The 20,556-nt window shown below is 39.1% G+C and overlaps 1 protein-coding gene across 37 annotated transcripts in view; it reads left to right on the forward strand.

Moving 5' to 3' along the window:
* Nucleotides 1-20,556, forward strand: part of SEC31A (SEC31 homolog A, COPII coat complex component) — a 76,685-nt gene that overhangs the window by 32,274 nt on the left and 23,855 nt on the right. For 19 of the 37 annotated variants that reach the window (XM_055297120.2, XM_063610289.1, XM_063610293.1 and 16 more), the window contains 8 exons: nt 3,344-3,419; nt 3,981-4,159; nt 6,107-6,233; nt 7,425-7,570; nt 9,536-9,709; nt 12,474-12,647; nt 16,874-16,997; nt 18,882-19,223. In XM_055297120.2, the coding sequence (XP_055153095.2) occupies nt 3,344-3,419; nt 3,981-4,159; nt 6,107-6,233; nt 7,425-7,570; nt 9,536-9,709; nt 12,474-12,647; nt 16,874-16,997; nt 18,882-19,223 (1,342 nt within the window). Of the gene's footprint in view, nt 1-3,343; nt 3,420-3,980; nt 4,160-6,106; nt 6,234-7,424; nt 7,571-9,535; nt 9,710-12,473; nt 12,648-16,110; nt 16,204-16,873; nt 16,998-18,881; nt 19,224-20,556 lie in introns of all 37 variants that reach the window. The other 18 variants (XM_055297126.2, XM_055297132.2, XM_063610291.1 and 15 more) reach the window with 4 other exon arrangements.

The following is a 20,556-nucleotide window of genomic DNA, read 5'->3' on the forward strand; positions in this document are numbered from 1 at the left end:
GCCTCTGAATTAGTACTGAACATGGAGTTGAAGTAAAGGATATTTCACTAAACTTATTGTCATGATTTTCAATAAATGTGTCCTTAGTTGATAATTTTTGTAAATAATTAAGAAGAGTCCTTGAACATGGAGTTACATCATTAATTTTTCCTTTTAATTTTCTGGGTGTTTTTTTATTTAACCACTAATGAACAAATCTGTAATTTACTTTTCTTGCTTTCTACTTTTATTTCATCTTGGAAAATTAATCAACAAGTTCTTCTCATCTCATCTTTGGCTTTTTCATTGTTCTTTGTGATATGTTGACTATGGAATGTTATGTATAATTTTTTACTAAGTTATAAAAATAATTCAGTAAATTTAGTCTATTACAAGATGATTGCAAAAATCATTCTCCTTAGAAGTGGATCTCCTAGAGTTTAATTAACAAGGGAATAAAGGATATGGATAAAATCTTACTAAAACTTTGAACTAGGCCAGGCATGATGTTTGCTCATGCCTGTAATCCCAGCACTTTGGGAGGCCAAGGTGGGAGGATCACTTGAGGCTAAGAGTTCAAGACTAGACTGGACAACATAGTGAGACCCCATCTCTAAAAAAATAAATAAATTAAAAATTAGCCAAGCATGGTGGCACATGCCTGTAGTCCTAGCTATTTGGGAGGCTGAGGTAGGATCACTTAAGCCCAAGAGTTCGTGGTTGGAGTGAGCTCTGATCACACCATTGCATTCCAGCCTGGGTGACAGAGCAAGACCCTGTCTGATTTAAAAAAGAAAAGAACTAATTTTGAGAATATTTAGACAGAATTGTAAGATACATAGAGAAATGTACTTTCATTTATGTACAACTAGACTATGTATTATCAAATAGAAGATCATTTGGGAATGCACTCATGAATAATAGGTAAGAAAAATATGCATTTAATGAAATAGTAGTCATCAGTGTGTACTTTTGGTTCCCTGAAAAAATGTGTTTAAGGAGGTAAAATCTTCCCCTTTGTCTTAATGAGCTATTTGTTTCATAGTAGCTTACACATTGAAGGCACTCAATACCTAATAAATGGTGCATTCTTTGGCCTTATAGTTCAGAAGTCCATAAATAAGGATAAATTGTTGCTAGAAAGCAAATTTGAGAAATAATGAGTTAAAAAAAAGAAAAGTGGCCGGGTGCGGTGGCTCATGCCTGTAATCCCAGCACTTTGGGAGGCTGAGGCGGGCGGATCATGAGGTCAGGAGATTAAGACCATCCTGGCTAACACAGTGAAACCCCGTCTCTACTGAAAATACAAAAAATTAGCCGGGCGTTGTGGTGGGCACCTGTAGTCCCAGCTGCTCAGGAGGCTGAGGCAGGAGAATGGCATGAACCCAGGAGGCGGAGCTTGCAGCGAGCTGAGAATGCGCCACTGCACTCCAGCCTGGGCGACAGAGCGAGACCCTGTCTCAAAAAAAAAAAAGTATTTTTATGCAAGTTTGTTAATGAATGTAATTAGATCAGTGTCTCTGATTTATTCCTTAATGTGAATAACTTAAATTCTTAATTTCTTTGAGTTTTTGAATTCCAAGTGCTTCTCTTTAGTTGGGGAAAGGGAATCAGGGTTATAGATATTCTCCTGTAATAGTCAAAATTAATAATTAAGCATATTTGCAGATGGTGCAGTGCTGTACTCTGCATTAAAATTACCCAGGTCTAAAATGCCGCTGTACTTGAATACTAGATATTTACATTCAGATGTGTGGATAACATAGCACAGAAGATAGATATTTCATCTCATGTAAGAAAGCTGTGTTTTTCTTTAAAAATTTATCTCTAATCTCTGATATATTTTTATCTTATTTTGAATTTTTATGCGTGGGAGAGAAAGCATTTAAAATTATTTGCCAGCAAAATGTCTCCATTATATTTCTTCTAAAGAAAGCATTGAGTTTATTTTTAATCAGTCTTGCAGGTAGTCTCAGAAATTTATAACAGAACTGTATATATTTTTACCAGACTAACCCACTGTTCCAGGTATGACTAATTTGAGTGAACATGAAATGTATACTTGAATTTAAGTGTATTAATAAATAATGTACTTATATTACTTTTATGCTTTGGGTACCAAGTGATTTTTTTTTCTTTTTTTTTATGATTCAGTTAAAACAAAAACACTTTATAATCAAATCCAGTGGATAGGAATTCTTAGATGTGTAAAAATAGGTTTGTTTTAAAATTTAAAAATAGTATAATTTAAAAATATATTTTCCAGCCCGGTGTGGTGGCTCACGCCTGTAATGCCGGCACTTTGGGAGGCCAAGGAGGGCGGATCACGAGGTCAGGAGATCGAGACCATCCTAGCTAACTCGGTGAAACCCCGTCTCTACTAAAAATACAAAAATTAGCCGGGCATGGTGGTGGGCACCTGTAGTCCCAGCTACTCGAAGGCTGAGGCAGGAAAATGGTGTGAACCCAGGAGGCAGAATTTCCAGTGAGCCGAGATCACGCCACTGCATTCCAGCCTGGGTGACAGAGCGAGACTCTGTCTCAAAAAATAAAATTAAATAAATAAATAAAAAATATATATATTTTCCGTATTTTGAGCCACTCATAGTTACCTAAGAAAACAAAGATTCTTCAGCTTCATTACTGAGATACCAGTAATGAATATGTACATGTTGGTTTGTTTAATAGTGTTCTTTTTTTTTTTTTTTTTTTTTTGACACAGAGTCTCGCTCTGTCGCCAGGCTGGAGTGCAGTGGCGCAATCTCAGCTCACTGCAACCTCCGCCTCCCGGGTTCAAGTGATTCTCCTGCCTCAGCCTCCCGAGTAGCTGGGGCTACAGGTGCACACCACCGCCACCAGCTAATTTTTGTATTTTTAGTAGAGGCGGGGTTTCACCATCTTGGCCAGGATGGTCTTGATCTCCTGACCTCGTGATGTAATCTGCCCGCCTCAGCCTCCCAAAGTGCTGGGATTACAGGGACGCACCACCATGCCCGTCTAGTTTTGTATTTTTAGTAGATATGGGGTTTCACCATGTTGAGCATGGCTGGTTCCGAGCTTCTGACCTCGAGTGATCTGCCCGCCTTGGCCTCCTAAAGTGCTGAGATTACAGACGTGAGCCACTGTGCCCAGCCTGTTTAACCAGTATTCTTCATGACCTTGGATTTTATTTATGATTATATAATGGGAGGTAATATTTAGGGAAGTCACAGATCTTAGTGTAAATTTGGATCTGAGAACTTTTCTGGAATAACTTGGTATGTCATCCACTCTGTAGATGAAGAATCGTGTGTAAATTTTTTTTGTCAGTAAATCATTCCACAGTTTTATTCTGGCTAAATTGTTGCTTTTTTCATCTCTTTAGCACATTAAAGAGGAAAAAGAAGAATCTGAATTTCTACCCTCATCTGGAGGAACATTTAATATCTCCGTCAGTGGGGGTAAGTACTTGTTGGTTTTGATTTCTAATTTTTTTTAACCATTGGAAAACAAATAGTTCCTGCGTTTAAGTTAAAATGCTTCAAGTCAGGTGCTGTGGTGCATGCTTATAGTCCCAGCTACTTGGGAAGTTGAGGCAGGAGGATCACTTGGGCCCAGGAGTTTGAGGCTATCCTGGACAACATAGTGAAACGCTGTCTCAAAAAAAAAAAAAAGTTTTATCACAGGTGGTAGAGTGTGAGAAAGAACTCACTTTTCCTTTAGTACAGTATATGTAACCAGTGCCTTGGGAAGGCTGGTGTGTTCAGACACCTAGGTAATCTTTGATAATCCAGTTAAAGCAGTCTGGAAAATGTATTATTTTATATGTATCTCAGCATATTTCTATAGATCTCTTCCATAAATACCAATAGCTTGTGTTAGAAATTAATCCACTAGTAATCAAAATTAGTGTTGTGGTCTCCATTCATGTATATATATAAAAACTGATAGATGTAGTAGTTTGTTGTTGGTTTTGGTAACAAAAACTCTATTAACTTGGATGTATTATTTTCTTGTTGCAGACATTGATGGTTTAATTACTCAGGCTTTGCTGACGGGCAATTTTGAGAGTGCTGTTGACCTTTGTTTACATGATAACCGCATGGCCGATGCCATTATATTGGCCATAGCAGGTGGACAAGAACTCTTGGCTCGAACCCAGAAAAAATACTTCACAAAATCCCAAAGCAAAATTACCAGGGTATGTTATTTTAAAAATAAGCAATAACGTATTTATCTTTCTAATTATAAAAACAATACACTGTTATTATAGATAACTGAAATGCAGAAACCAGTAAAGAATTTTAAAAACTCATTCATAATTCCTTGACCTGGAAATAGTTGTTGGCATTTTGGCATGATTATTCTAGTTTTGATGTTTTTGTATATATTAATAATTTTAAAGACAGGGTCTTGCTCTGTCACCCAGGCTAGAGTCCGGTGGCGTGATCTTAACTCACTGCAACCTCCACCTCCCGGGTTCAAGCAATTCTCCTACCTCAGCCTCCCAAGTAGGTGGGATTACAGGCGTCCGCCACCATGCCTAGATAATTTTTGTATTTTTAGTAGAGATGGGGTTTCACCATGTTGGTCAGGCTGGTCTCGAACTCCTGACCTCAGGCCATTTGCCCGCCTCGGCCTCCCAAAGTGCTGGGATTACAGGCGTAAGCCACCATGCCTGGCCTTATTAAATTTTTTAATTGTGGCAGGGCACAGTGGCTCACGCCTTTAATCACAGCACTTTGGGAGGCCAAGGTGGGTGGATCACGAGGTCAGGAGTTCGAGACCAGCCTGGCAACATGGTGAAACCCCGTCTCTACTAAAAATACAAAAAATTAGCCGGGTGTGGTGGCGGACACCTATAATCCCAGCTACTAGGGAGGCTGAAGCAGGAGAATCTCTTGAACCTTGGAGGCAGAGGTTGCGGTGAGCCGAGATCACACCATTGTACTCCAGCCCGGGCAACAGTGCAAGACTCCGTCTCAAAAAAAAAAAACCAAAATTTTAATTGCTCTATAATATTTCTTGGTAAGAATATGTAATGTTTCCCTTATTTTGTTATGTTTAGGTAGTTTCCAGTATTTTCCAAATAGAAATAAACACCCTTGTTTATATAGTGATAAACACCTTTGTTGTGCCTAAAGACTTGTACAAATTTCTGATTATTTAAATTGAACTGTAGTCATAGAAGAGGAATTTCTGGCACAGAGGGTCTAAATTTTTTTTTAACTTTTAAGTTCAGAGGTACATGTGCAGGTTTGTTATATCTAACAAACTTATGAGTAAACTCGTGTCATAGGGGTTTGTTGTACAGATTATTTCATCACCCAGGTATTAAGCCTAGGACCCATTAATTATTTTTTCTGATTGTCTCTCTCCTCCCACCCTCCAATAGGCCCCAGTGTGTGTTGTTCCCCTCCATGTGTTCACATGTTCCCATCCTTTAGCTCCTATTTGTAAGTGAGAACATGCGGTATTTGGTTTTCTGTTCCTGTGTTAGTTTGCTAAGGATAATGGCTTCCAGCTCCTTCCATGTCCCTGCAAAGGACATGATCTCATTCTTTTTTGTGGCTACTTGATGTTATTTCTACATCATAAAAAAAGTAATTTTTATCGAAATTAGTCTTCATAAAAGTTGTACCAGTATTGAGTCCCATCAGCCTCATCTCATCTCATTCTCTCCTCTGTTATCTTTTAGCCACAGTGGCTGCCTTGTAGTTCCTCCCTCACTCATTGCATGTTCCTTTCTCACTGGAACTTTGCATCTGTTGTTCGCTTGGCCTGGAAGGCTTTTTCCTTCTTGATGAAGTTAATTCCTGCTTGTCCTTCAGATCACGTGTCAAAAGTCTACATGCTTGGGCAGTTTTTCCTGATCCATCTGACCAGGTCACACCTTTCTATTAAAGGTTCTGATAGCATCTTGTATTTTTCCTTCTCAGCACTTTATGAAATATGTTGTCAGTTGTTTTTGTTGTTGCTGTTGTTTCTTGAGGAACAGTAATACCATTATTATGTCATTTGATTCAAAAATATACTTCATTTTGCTGCTGCATTTGGCATGAAATACTTGACACGATTAATTAGCCAGAATTAATTTGTATTGCTATGTTAAAGACTTTTAATTATTCCTTTGTTTTCCTTTCTCAAGCTCATCACTGCAGTGGTGATGAAGAACTGGAAAGAGATTGTTGAGTCTTGTGATCTTAAAAATTGGAGAGAGGCTTTAGCTGCAGTATTGACTTACGCGAAGCCGGATGAATTTTCATCCCTTTGTGGTAAGAGATGTGCTTTATATTTAACTGCATTTACATATGTGGCAGGGTATATTGTAAATAAACTTAAATGACAAATTTTATTAGAAACTTTTTAAAATCTGCGAATCACAAAAAAGAAGTTCTCATTTCAGTGCCTTTCTCAGATTTATTAAATACATCTTCATACCTACTTTTTGTTTTTTTTTTAGTCTTTTAGTGATTTTGGTTTTAGACAGACAAGAGTTGGAATCTTGCCTCTGCTACTTAGTAGCTGTATGATCTAGGAAAAACTACTTTCTAAGCCTCAGTTTATTCATCTGTAATAGACCATAAGTAGCTCTCACTTAATAAATGTTAGCTATGATAAAATTAATAATGATAACATTAGAATAGAAATGACCATTATAGGCCATGACTGAACTGGTGGCTGAGGAATAAATATTTGCAAGAAAAGCTTAAGGCTACTAGTATAAAAACAAATAGCCATTTGCTGCCTTGAAAGAATTATAAGAATATAAAAATTACAAGATACTAACTGCTTTTTTTTTTTTTTTTTTTTTTTTTTTTTGGAGGTGGAGTTTTGCTCTTATTGCCCAGGCTGGAGTGCGATGGCACAATCTTGGCTCAGTGCAACCTCCGCCCCCTGGGTTCAAGTGATTCTCCTGCCTCAACCTCCCAAGTAGCCGGGACTATAGGCATGCACCACCATGCCTGGCTAGTTTTGCATTTTTCGTAGAGACAGGGTTTCACCATGTTGGCTAGGCTGGTCTTGAACTCCTGACCTCTGCTGATCTGTCCACCTCAGCCTCCCAAACTGCTGGGATTACAGACGTGAGCCACCATGCCCAGCCATAACTGCATTTTTATAAGTAATTTATACTAGACTTAGCTACCATTGAAAAATCTATTCCAAATGTGCCGTTAGGGTTTTTTTGTTCAAATGTTGTTCCCATTTATTGTTTTTCTAATTTAATTAATAAAAATTAGTTGTACAGTTAGATAAGTTTTGTAAAATCATTTATTATATACAATTTTTCATTCCTGTTCATTTAACAAATGCATATTTACTGAGCATTTAGAGTGATTTTGTTTCTGTATGCTATTCATTGGTTATGAAGCTTAATCCATGCCTCTGAAAATATTATTTAGCTGCTCACAACCTCATATACAGATTGCCTTGGATATAATCTTATATTTTCCTCTTACTTACAGATCTTTTGGGAACCAGGCTTGAAAATGAAGGAGATAGCTTCCTGCAGACTCAAGCATGTCTCTGCTATATTTGTGCAGGGAATGTAGAGAAATTAGTTGCATGTTGGACTAAAGCTCAAGATGGAAGCCACCCTTTGTCTCTTCAGGTAGTATCTTTGAAACAAAAGGCACTTAATTTTTAGGATTGTCTTTCACCCTACTTATCATCAAGTTATAATCTATAAGTTCATTTCTTCTATACATTCAAGAACTCCTTTTGCTGGATAATTATATGCATTTATTGCTATCTTTGAAGAAGCAAAGTTTGAGATGATAGGACAGGAAAATGGGGTTGCAGCTGTTGTAAAATCATGTTTGTGATTTGTGAGTTTATTGGGGGAAATCGGTGGCAGGAGGATTGAAAACAGCTCTAGGGTTTACCTCTTTTTCTGTGTGCTCCTCTGTCTGCTTCCAGTGGCTCTGCCTGCCATGAGCAAAGAAAGAAGCAATGTGGGTAAAGGAATAGGAGGCATCCCCAATACCAATAGAGAATCTTTATGGTTAAGGGAAAATGAAAGTGAGAGGTAAATGGAATCCCATGTAACAGAGGTCCCCAACCCCCAGGCCATAAACCAGTACCAGTCTGTGGCCTCTTAGGAACCTGGACTCACAGCAAGAGATGAGCGGTGGGTGAGCGAGCGTTATTGCCTGAGCTCTGCCTCCTTTCACATCAGTGGTGGCATTAGATTCTCATGGGAGCACGAACCCTGATGTGGGCTGTGCATGCAAGGGATCTAGGTTGTATCCTCCTTATCAGAATCTAATACCTCATGGAACAGGCCAGGTGGAACAGTTTTATCCTGAAACCATCCCTCCTGCTGGCCTGTGGAAAAATTGTCTTCCACGAAACCAGTCCCTGGTGCCAAGTAGGTTGGGGACCACTGCCATGTGACACCAATACACAAGCAAGAGAGGAAGTAGAAAATGTGGGGACTATTCTCAGGCACTAACTATATATTACATATTTTTTTCTAAGCATTTAAATCAAAGAGTCTTATGATAATTTTACCACATAATATTTCTCTTTCTGGAAAGAGATTTTCTCAGTAGAGTCGGTGCTTTAAAGATCACTCTATTGAAACAAAAAAAATGGGTAGGAAATCAAGGTTTTCCTTTTAAGAGCTTCTGAGAGAAAAACACTTGTTTTACCCTTTTGGATTTATGCACTTAGGAAAGGCAGAAAGGTAGGCTATCCTTATGCTTTCTACCAGAAGCACAGCTCCCCATTGTGGAAAGATTTGGTATTGAACAGCACATGAGAACTTTGAGTTAAAATAGTAAACTCCTTTGGAAATCACATGCCTCTGTCTATGGGTCACCTCATAGTAGTACTATTATAGGATAGATGGTGTGATGTTGTATTAGTCCATTTTCATACTGCGATGAAGAAATACCCAAGACTGGGTAATTTATAAAGAAAGAGAGGTTTAATGAACTCACAGTTCCACATGGCTGGGGAGGCCTCACAGTCGTGGCGCAAGGTGAAGGAGGAGCAAAGGCATGTCTTACATGGTGGCAGGCAAGAGAGCATGTGCAGGGGAACTGCCCTTTATAAAACCATCAGATCACTATCAAGAGAACAGCACTGGAAAAACCTGACGCATGATTCAATTACCTCCCGCTGGGTTTCTCCCATGACACGTGGTGATTATGGGAGCTAGAATTCAAGATGAGATTTGGGTGGGGACACAACCAAACCATATCAGATATTTTCACTCATAGTTCCTCCCATACAGGCTAGAACACAGTTTCTACCTTTAGACACCTGCCTATCATTTTCACTTTGAGTATTTGCCTGTTTTAGCTCACTAGACAAGTATCTTGTAGCTTAAGGATATTTAGGAAAAGGTGGTAACCTTCCTATCCTACCCTATCCATAAGTAAGAGGACTTCTTCCTCCTTACTATTTCACTTACCTAAATAGTGGCTGTACTTTTCTAAGAGGGATGATAACAGGTACTAGTACTATACTTTTAGTGGGTTTTAGAAATCTTAGTAACTCTTAATCTTTTCCTGCTTCCTCTCATACATGGTCTTGATATTTCTGTTTGTTACTCGTTTTTTTCATTTAGGATCTGATTGAGAAAGTTGTCATCCTGCGAAAAGCTGTGCAACTCACTCAAGCCATGGACACTAGTACTGTAGGAGTTCTCTTGGCTGCGAAGATGAGTCAGTATGCCAATTTGTTGGCAGCTCAGGGCAGTATTGCTGCAGCCTTGGCTTTTCTTCCTGACAACACCAACCAGGTAATTGGAATTGACCATTTTTGTAATGTTTGAGTAAGGTGAGTCCAGTAGATAACACTTAGCATTAGACGTAAACATATTAGTAGGTAGACTGTTTTGGAGCAGTTGAATTTCTGTAACCTGACTGCAGGTGAATGTTACTGACAATTCTTCAGGGATCATTTTAGGTGTATCTAAGCTGTGTTAGAGAGATAGGATAATCTAGCAGTGCGATAGATTCCTTTGTACTGACATAGTATTTTAAGAAAATGAATAGGGAAAAGACCAACTTTTTATTTCTAAAGCCAAATGCTGATTCTTCATACAAAGTTCTTTGTAGGAATCTTTTATGTCAAAAAGCTGTAAATGTTAATGTTTAATCAAACAAATGGAGTTGTTAAAATTTTTAAAATCCCATATGTTCCATCCCAGATAGTATTGAAGTTCATTCTGTATGCCATTTTAGTTTGATACTGTCTGTGGGCAAGTATATTTTTATGTATTCAGAGCAGAGGGAACTAATTAGATTGTCCTTACTTATTGCACAATAAAACTTGGGCAAAACTATACTTGTTTCAATTCAACTCAACAAGTGGGTATAGAATGGTGAATAAGATTGCCAAGATCCTTCCTCTAGGAAGCCTCCAAACTCAAGTTGGCTATGGACAAGTAAACATGGGATTCCAAAAGTGTGATATAAGTACTGTGATAAAGGTATTGGTGCTGTGGAACACAATAAAGGGGAACCCAAACGCAGTCATGGAGCATGGGTAAAAGTACAGGTGAAGTTTGAGGAAACTTTTCCACAAGAATATATCTGCATTTTGCGTCTGATGGAGCTTGAGTTTGAGCCTTGCAGATACTGTCTTGTCTCTATACTTTTTTATTAATCACTTTATTCTGTTTTTTATGTATTTTTTTAGTCAATTGTTTTTAGTATTTTGTCTGTTTTAGAGAATTATTGATAAATTTCATTGAGTAAAAGTACATAATATTCTCCAGGACTGTGGAGGTATGACTCTCTAGTTGGTTTTGTATACACTTAGCTATAAGATCCATCTCATTTGTTTCTGAATTGTTGATGGGAATGTTAGATAGAATAGCTGATACATAATCTTTTCCTTTGTGGTGACTTTGGCATACTAGTTTTGTTAAGACTTTTTACCTAATAAGTAAAAAGTTGTAAGTAAATAGTTATATTAAGATGTATTATAAGAACCTTTATCTTAAGACTAATTTGCTTTAAGACCCGTAGCTCATCTAGCTTAATTCATTTTCAGTACCATTTATAAACACATCCATTTTCCTTTTTTTTTTTTTTTTTTGAGACAGAATCTCGCTCTTTTGCCCAGGCCGGAGTGCAGTGGCGCTATCTCGGCTCACTGCAAGCTCCGCCTCCAGGGTTCACGCCATTTTCCTGCCTCAGCCTCCCGAGTAGCTGGGACTACAGGCGCCCGCCACCGCGCCCGGCTAATTTTTTGTATTTTTTTAGTAGAGACGGGGTTTCACCGTGTTAGCCAGGATGCTCTCGATCTCCTGACCTCGTGATCCACCCGCCTCGGCCTCCCAAAGTGCTGGGATTACAGGCGTGAGCCACCGCCCCCGGCCAAGCACATCCATTTTCTATACATTATTCTTCATGCTTTTTTTTTTTGGACTTTAAAGAACATTCTTTAGGCCAAAAAGCATAATTTTGATGTTGTTTCCTATTTATCTCAGTAGACCCTGCCTTTTTTGGTGGGGGGAATATGTCCTGAGACTTTGTGATAGCATTGTAATATATAATTCTCCCCCTTAAAAGGTAAATAAAATATGCCTAAAACATTTAAATGATCCCTTTAAACCTTTAACAAATATATAGGAATGTATAATTTTTAAAGATACTAAAATCTTGCTGAAACATTTTAACACATTGCCTTTTTGTTATTTGTTAATACTTAGAGCATATATATGGTCACCTCATACTTTTTTAAGTCTCTATGCAAGTAGATCTGTATGAGCTACAGATCTGAATTTCATATCTTAATCTTTATTTCAAAAATCTCTTTTAACATTTTCATCTCTTTCTTAAATCACCATTTTCTTCAATAACCATCTTTAGTAGTTGATTCTCTTTGGTGGCCTCTTTTAGTTATAGTCTTTTTTTTTTTTTTTTGAGACGGAGTCTCGCTCTGTCACCCAGGCTGGAGTGCAGTGGCATGTTCTCAGCTCACTGCAAGTGCTGCCTCCCAGTTTCACACCACTCTCCTGCCTCAGCCTCCTGAGTAACTGGGACTACAGGCACCCGCCACCGCGCCCAGCTAATTTTTTGTATTTTGAGTAGAGACCGTGTTAGCCAGGATGGTCTCGATCTCCTGACCTCATGATCTGCCTACCTCGGCCTCCCAAAGTGCTGGGATTACAGGCGTGAACCTCTGCACCTGGCCTTAGTTAATAGTTTTTAAAGTAGTTTTGTAATTTATGAGCATTAGGTAACCACAAGAAAACATCAAAAGAGTAGTAATGATAAGTGATACTGGTCTTGCATAGTAACCATGAGGTAGGTATAATTCAGATCTCTGCCTCAGTTAAATTACAAGTTGCACTGTATGTCATGGACCTTTGATGCCAGTCTTGAGTAGTAGAAAGCACAATGTCAAATCTGTGTGTCAGGGTCTATTGTATAATACCCAGCATTATGAACAAAAAGGGATATCTTGATGAATAATCTGATTAAGAAAATTAACATGCTGTCATATACCTGGCTGAACCCTTAACAGTCTGCTGTTTTTCCATTCCTTTTTAGCCAAATATCATGCAGCTTCGTGACAGACTTTGTAGAGCACAAGGAGAGCCTGTAGCAGGATATGAATCACCTAAAATTCCGTACGAGAAACAGCAGCTGCCCAAGGGCAGGCCTGGACCAGTTGCTGGCCACCACCAGATGCCAAGAGTTCAAACTCAACAATATTATCCCCATGTGAGTGATATGGTCCAGATGAAGTAGGAACACTTTTGTGCTCTTCAAATTGCTGGTTTTCATTTGTTCAGCAGGAGACCTTCTGTGATATGGTAAAACTAGACAATATATTGTTATAATAGTTCTACTTTCTAGATTCTTGAAGTTGTATTTATGATCTACTTTTTGAAATCATCTCTCTCATTTGGTCAAACAGATTATATTTTAAGTATAAATTGGTTTTAAGCTCTCTAGGGAGATTTGTTCTATTTCTCTGTCACTCAAAGTTCACTTAAACATGTACATCTACTATTGAAATTTCTATTGGATTCATCTAACAAGCTGTAAAATAGCAGGAACAATCTTGGTGATTTGGTTGTTTTATAAAATATTTTTAGAAGATAGTATTTTTTGAGTATTCTTAATCATTAGTATAGGTTTAAGCTTAGTGTATTCTGTATTTGCACAATGAAGTGTATCCAGAATACAGACTTTTTTTTTTTTTTGGACAATTTAGATATTAGAGAAAAATGAATGACCAAAGGTTTGTGAAGTTTTAGATTATGTGGAATGTGAAAAGAACTAATAATTTTATTTAAATTGCCAAATGTTTGGTGTCATAAAATGTGGCTTCTTACTATCTTTTACTGTTTCACATGGAAACTTCCATATTTCCAGACCAGCAGATAACCTTCATGTACTTAAATGAAGAATATTTTTTCCATAGGTAATAAATGGTCTTGATTGATAGCAAAGTTAACAGGTACTCTGCTTATTTTGAAATAGAACAAATTGCTGATAGAATTGATGGAGTCTTTTTACATTTTGTTATAGCAAAAGTAAATATAAAATCTTGAAAAACAAGAAAAATTAATGCCCTTTTGTCTGTTATGTTTTTGTTTGATACTTAATCAGGATAGATTACATTTGAATATAACTGTTAACTCTCTAGAATACTCTCTATTTTGACTTTTTTCATTCATTTGACAAATATTTTTTTGAGACCCTGCCATGAGTGCTTAGCATTGCTCTAGCTGCTGTGGGGGTATATTTATGAACAAAATAGACTAAATTCCCCCCTTCATGGAGATTGCACTAGACTTAGAAAGTCTACGACATAGGTTAGGGCAGAATAGATGATGACTGGAAAAACTGAGAAGCAGAGATGTCAAGCAGCCCACCGGAATTGAAGACACAGAGCTTGAATTTCTCAGCATTGCATGGCTGGTTATCAGCCAAGTTGGGATTAGAACTCCCAAGCATCTTGTTAAACCAAGCTACCTGTCATGGTACTGAAGGAAGGCAAGCTCTACATTAGGAAAAGAGAATATTTGCTCTTTATGTCCTTAGCTTTATCTTTCTGGAAAAAGATAAAAAACATTGAAAGATTTGTTATACTTTGATTTACCAATCTTATACTTGTAGGAAAAGACAAAGTGAATCATGAATAAAGCAGTGATTTTCTTGATTAAAGCTTATGATGTAGTGAATGAATGAGGACAGTGGCTTGTGGTTTTAATGCAGTGTTAACAGGCAGAGGCAAAGGGATGAGAGAGGCCAGATCAGGGGGACTTCCACTTCCACTTTGACCAGCGCAGCTTTGCCTTTACAGTTGACCCTTGAACCATGTGGGTTAGGGGTACCGACCCTGCGTGCAGTTGAAAATCCATGACTTCACTCCCTAGAACTTAACCCCTAAAATTAGCCTGCTGTTGACTGGAAGCCTTGCTGATAGCATGAACAGTCCATTAACACACAATTTATATGTTGTATTTATTATACACTGTATTCTTAACAATGAAGTAAGCAGGCCAGGTGCGGTGGCTCACGCCTGTAATCCCTGTACTTTAAGAGGCCGAGGCAGGTGGATCCCCTGAGGTCAGGAGTTCGAGACCAGCCTGGCCAACATGATGAAACCCTGTCTCTACTAAAAATGCAAAAAATTAGCTGGCATGGTGGCGTGTGCCTGTAATCCCAGCTACTCAGAAGGCTGAGGCAGGAGAATCACTTGAACCCGGGAGGCAGAGGTTGCAGTGAGCTGAGGTCGCACCATTGCACTCCAGCCTGAACAACAAGAGCAAAATACTCTGTCTAGAAACAAACAAAAAAACAAGTAAGCTAGAAAAAAGAAAATGTTATTAAGAAAATCATAAGGAAGAGAAAATATATTTACTATTCATCATTAATATTCATCATTAAATGGAAGTAGTCCTCCTTCTTGTCATCACATTGAATATGCTGAAGAGGAGGGGTTGGTCTTGATGTCTCAGGGATGGCAGAGGGAGAAAAGGTGGAGGAGGTGGAAGGGGAGGCAGGAGAGTCAGGCACACTCAGTGTAACTTCTATTGAAAAAAATTCACATCTAAGTGGACCCATGTAGTTGAAACCCATGTTATTCAAGAGTCAATTGTATCATTATTATTATTATTTTATGTTTTGGAGTTTCTGCAAAGATTTACTTGACAAAAAGGATTTTGATGGCTTAAAAAAACAAACAGCCCGGGCGTGGTGGCTCACGCCTGTAATCCCAGCACTTTGGGAGGCCGAGGCGGGCGGATCACGAGGTCAGGAGATTGAGACCAGCCTGGCTAACACAGTGAAACCCCGTCTCTACTAAAAATACTAAAAATTAGCCGGGTGTGGTGGCAGGCGCCTGTAGTCCCAGCTACTCAGGAGGCTGAGGCAGGAGAATGGCGTGAACCCGGGAGGTGGAGTTTGCAGTGAGCTGAGATCATGCCACTGCACTTCAGCCTGGCGACAGAGCGAGACACTGTCTCAGAAAAACAAACAAACAATAAAACAATGGCCTCTAGGGCAAAGAGCATGGTATAGTATAGAAAACACTGGCCTGGAAATCAGGCACTTGGAATCACCATTGAGTTGTAGGATCCCTTCACTTCTCTGGGCCTTGGTTTTGTCAGCGATAAAGGGTGGGGATTAGACTGGATGATCTTTAATATTCAGCTTTAGTACTCTGATTGTATGAGTTTTAAGCTTCATATTTGACTAATATGATTTTTGTGGCTGTAATGAAATCCAGAAAAGAGAGCTTATACCAATGTGTTTGTAGATTAGTAGTAGCATGAATACTATTAATGCTTCCAGAAAAAAAATCACTTTTTTACTCACTTTTTTTTTTTGGAATGTCGTTTTTCCTTCTCTACTTACAAAGCCTCACTTTACCCACTTATACTTGACACTTGAATGGCATTGTTCTTGTGCTTTGACTTAGGTTTTCATATTGATTTTTCTCCTGCCTTCCTCTCCCTGTTTCATTGTGATTGTGTGGTTTTTGTTGTTGTTGTTTTGTTTTGTTTTGGGAATTCCAGCTACCTTGAAAGCAGTTGCCTGACTAATGTATGTTATCTTGCCAATCTTACCTTTTGCTTTGCATCTGGCTATTAATACCTTTTGGGTTTTTTTTTTTTCTTTTAATGTTTTCATTTTTTATTTTCTGTGATTGGTATTTCTTTGTTCAATTCAGGTTAGAATTGCCCCTACTGTCACTACCTGGAGTAACAAAACTCCTACTGCCCTTCCCAGCCATCCACCTGCAGCCTCTCCCTCTGACACACAGGTATATCCTTCTGCTCACCTAAATATACATAGTTATATGTTCTCTACTTACCTTCCTCAAGCTCTTTCACCCCCACTCTCCATCCATCTGCCTGCTCATTGCATTGCATTTTAATGCTTTTAGGATACAAGAAGCAGTTTTTAGCACAATTTATTTATTTCCTTATCCTTTCTCTCCTTCTTTTGCAGTTCTAAATTGAACTACAAAAACACCAACCAAGGTTTTGACAGTGGTTTAAATCTGATTTTACTGAAGACTTTTTTTCTTTTTTCTTCTTTTTCCTTTTTTAGCATTGCAGAAATTGAAGAGAAACAAAAGATCCCTTTATGGCATTTATACTTGTATTTATAGAGTGGAGTAGTGGATGGAAATTAGTAGAGATGGAAAATCCTGGTGACATTTCATAAATATTTTTAAAGACTGTTAGCATCTTTTGCCATTCATTGCAATTATTACTTTGGATCTGTCTGATCTTTAATCATTCAAAATGTGCTGCTCAGAAAATGTGCTGTTCTGAGGAAGATAGAATATGCAAAATGCAGCGTTTCTTATGCAATAAAGTCTTTTTTTTAAATAAACATAGAATTCCATTTCAGAGATTATAATTCCATCTGGTGAAGTTCCTGATTCTACTTGTAATCCGCCTTCTTACCATGTTCTTGTTTCCTAGGGAGAAAATCCTCCACCTCCGGGTTTCATAATGCATGGAAATGTTAATCCAAATGCTGCTGGTCAGCTTCCCACATCTCCAGGTCATATGCACACCCAGGTACCACCTTATCCACAGCCACAGCGTAAGTAGTGTGACCCCAAAGTCCTTTCAGAGCAGTATTTATGATCTAATGTAGTAACTTTACTTTGAAGCCCCAAAGTCATTGTCAAATCAATAAGTAAGAACCATTGTGCATAGGATTCCTGAGTCCCTGCTACAAAGAAACATGTTTTTTTAGGAAGTGGCCTGAATCACTATGCTAGGAAGTAGCTCCTTTGTCACACTGTTCAGAATAGTTGATTCCTGTTCCTCAGCCCTTACTAAGACTTGTTAAAGATAATCAAGTGTCCCATGATTTTGATATAAAGAAACAGGATTTTAGAAATTATTTAATACATATTCTTTTTCTTCAGGCAAGATGACACAAATTATTTTTGGAAAAATGGTTTCAAGGGGCATTTGTTGTTACTGTTTTTCCATTTTGTTTATTTATTTAGTAGACTTTGTATTTTTGAGCAGTCTTAGGTTCACAACAAAATTGAGCAGAAAGTACAGAGTGCCCCCACTATTGATGTCCTATGCCAGAGTGGTATATTTGTTACAATTGATGAACCTACATCAATGTCTCATTATCACCTGAAGTCCACAGTTTACACTCTCAGTGTTGTACATTCTGTGGATTTTAACAAATGTGTAATGACATGTATCTATTAGTGGCATTTTTAAAAGAAAATAATTATACCTGGAAAGTGAAATATTGCCACTATTTGAAAATTTAAGGGCAAAAAAATAAAAATCTCAAAGGGGAAAATTTAATGAATGTGTTCTGTGCTAAAATGAATGTTATTATTCAACATAAATATGAATTTGATACAAACTTTCACTCAAATGTTTAATGTGAAAGCTGTCTTCAGAGTAGATAGAAAACAGATACACTTTTACTAGATTCACTCAATCGAGGTTCATACCTACCCTTGATCACAAAGAATGTGATGGTATTTATATTTAGATCTCCCTAAGCCAGGCATGGTGGCTCACGCCTGCAATCTCAGCACTTTGGGAGGCTGAAGTTAGGAGGATTGCTTGAGGTGAAGAGTTTGACCCCAGCCTGGGGAACAAAAGAAGACGCCATCTCTACAAAAAAAAAAAAATGTAAAAATTAGCTGGGTATGGTGGCACCTATAGCCTGTAGTCCCAGCTACTCAGGAGGCTGAGGCAGGAGAATCGCTTGAGCACAGGAGTTTGAGAGTACAGTGAGCTACGATCACACCATTGCACTCCAGTTTGGGTGACAGAGCAAGACCCTGTCTCAAAGAAAAAAAAAAAAAACCCACAACTCCCTAATCTGGGTTTAGGTCTTTGCATTAAAACATGAGTTGGCTGCCTTGCCTGATTGTTTACTAACCATCTTCATACTGTATGTAAAATTTTGTTAGGGATCATAGAGTTGGCCTTTAATCTGGAACTGTGCTCAAACTCAGAATTTCAGTAGCTGGTGATTTAACTGGATGTTGGAGAAGATATCTGATGCATAACAATGGTGTTCACCCTACAGTTCTTATTGGGAGGGAGGTCTGTAGCTGCCACCAAACTCCATGTAACTTTTTCTGTGAAGTGGGGTGCTTTGAATGTGTAATTCCTCCCTGGTTCCATCTGGTGGTCACTGTAGTCTCTTCACAGGATCAGGAAAAGTCTCAGTCTTGCAGTTCTTGGGTCTGATGATTCAAATATTTTCATAACCAGCAGCATTTTGGGGATGGCATTTTTCAAATACTGAAAGTATTAAATTCAAGTGTATTTGGGACATTTGAGCCTCAAAAATATAACGGTATAAATTTTTAAGTTGGGATTATAACTTACTTTGATTAAAATCATTTCTATAGACTGAGATAACTTTTTAATTTTCTGCTACTATCTGAATAAACTTGTAACTAACTGAAATTTCTGTTTCTTCTCCTTGGTGTAGCTTATCAACCAGCCCAGCCGTATCCCTTCGGAACAGGGGGGTCAGCAATGTATCGACCTCAGCAGCATGCTGCTCCTCCTACTTCAAACGCTTACCCTAACACCCCTTACATATCTTCTGCTTCTTCCTATACTGGGCAGTCTCAGCTGTACACAGCACAGCACCAGGCCTCTTCACCTACCTCCAGCCCTGCTACTTCTTTCCCTCCTCCCCCTTCCTCTGGAGCATCCTTCCAGCATGGCGGACCAGGAGCTCCACCATCATCTTCAGCTTATGCACTGCCTCCTGGAACAACAGGTACACTGCCTGCTGCCAGTGAGCTGCCTGCGTCCCAAAGAACAGGTCTGCGCTTGAAAGGGATTTGGTTTGGCCCCCTCCTTTATTTGTTTATGAACAGATGGGTAGATGGAGGGGTATTATTTCTAACTGTTTGTAAACTGGGTAATGTGAGGTGTTGACTGAGGTTTGGGTTTGTTTTTTGTGTTTTTTGTTTGTTTGGTTTTTCTTTTTTGTGACGGAGTCTCGCTCTGTCACCCAGGCTGTAGTACAGTGGTGCAATCTTGGCTCACTGCAACCTCTGCCTTCTGGGTTCAAGCGGTTCTCCTGCCTCAGCCTCCTGAGTAGCTGGGATAACAGACGTGCACTACCACACCTGGCTAATTTTTGTATTTTCAATAGAGACAGAGTTTCATCATGTTGGCCAGGCTGGTCTCGAACTCCTGACCTCAAGTGATCCACCCGCTTCGGCCTCCCAAAGTGCTGGGATTACAAGTGTGAGCCACTGAGCCTGGCCTTGATTGAGTGTTTGTTGTTTTTTGTTTGTTTGTTTTTTTAAGACCCAGTCTCATTCTGTTGCCTAGGCTGGAGTGCAGTGGCGTGATCTCGGCTCACTGCAACCTCCACCTCCTGGGTTCAAGTGATTCTCCTGCCTCAGCCTCCCAAGTAGCTGGGACTACAGGCACAAGCCACCATGCCCAGCTAATTTTTGTATTTTTAGTAGAGATGAGTTTCACCATATTGGCCAGGCTGGTCTCAGAACTACTGACCTCAGGTAATAGCCCACCTCAGCCTCCCAAAGTGCTGGGATTACAGCTGTGAGCCACCACATCCGGTCAGATATTACTACTTTTAAAGTCTTATGGAAAGATAGTTGATCCCAGAATTATACACACATCTTCCTCCTTTGATGTACAGTCATATGCTGCCTAATAAAGTTTCAGTCAGTGACAGACCACGTATATAATGATGGTGCCATAAGATTATAATGGAGCTGAACATTTTCTATAGTCTAGTGATGTCTTAGCTGATACACTGTTGTAGCGCAACATGTATTACTCACGTCTTTATAGTGATGCTGGGGTGCCAGGCGCGGTGGCTCATGCTTGTAATCCCAGCACTTTGGGAGGCCGAGGCGGGCGGATCATGAGGTCAGGAGATCGAGACCACAGTGAAACCCCGTCTCTACTAAAAATACAAAAAATTAGCCGGGCGAGGTGGTGGGCGCCTGTAGTCCCAGCTACTCGGAGAGGCTGAGGCAGGAGAATGGTGTGAACCCGGGAGGCGGAGCTTGCAGTGAGCCGAGATCGCGCCACTGCACTCCAGCCTGGGCGACAGAGCGAGACTCCGTCTCAAAAAAAAAAAAAAAAATAGTGATGCTGGGATAAACAAACCTGTG

This window comes from Symphalangus syndactylus, chromosome 10 (genome assembly GCF_028878055.3).
Source record: "Symphalangus syndactylus isolate Jambi chromosome 10, NHGRI_mSymSyn1-v2.1_pri, whole genome shotgun sequence".
In the NCBI taxonomy this organism is placed as follows: Eukaryota; Metazoa; Chordata; class Mammalia; order Primates; family Hylobatidae; genus Symphalangus; species Symphalangus syndactylus.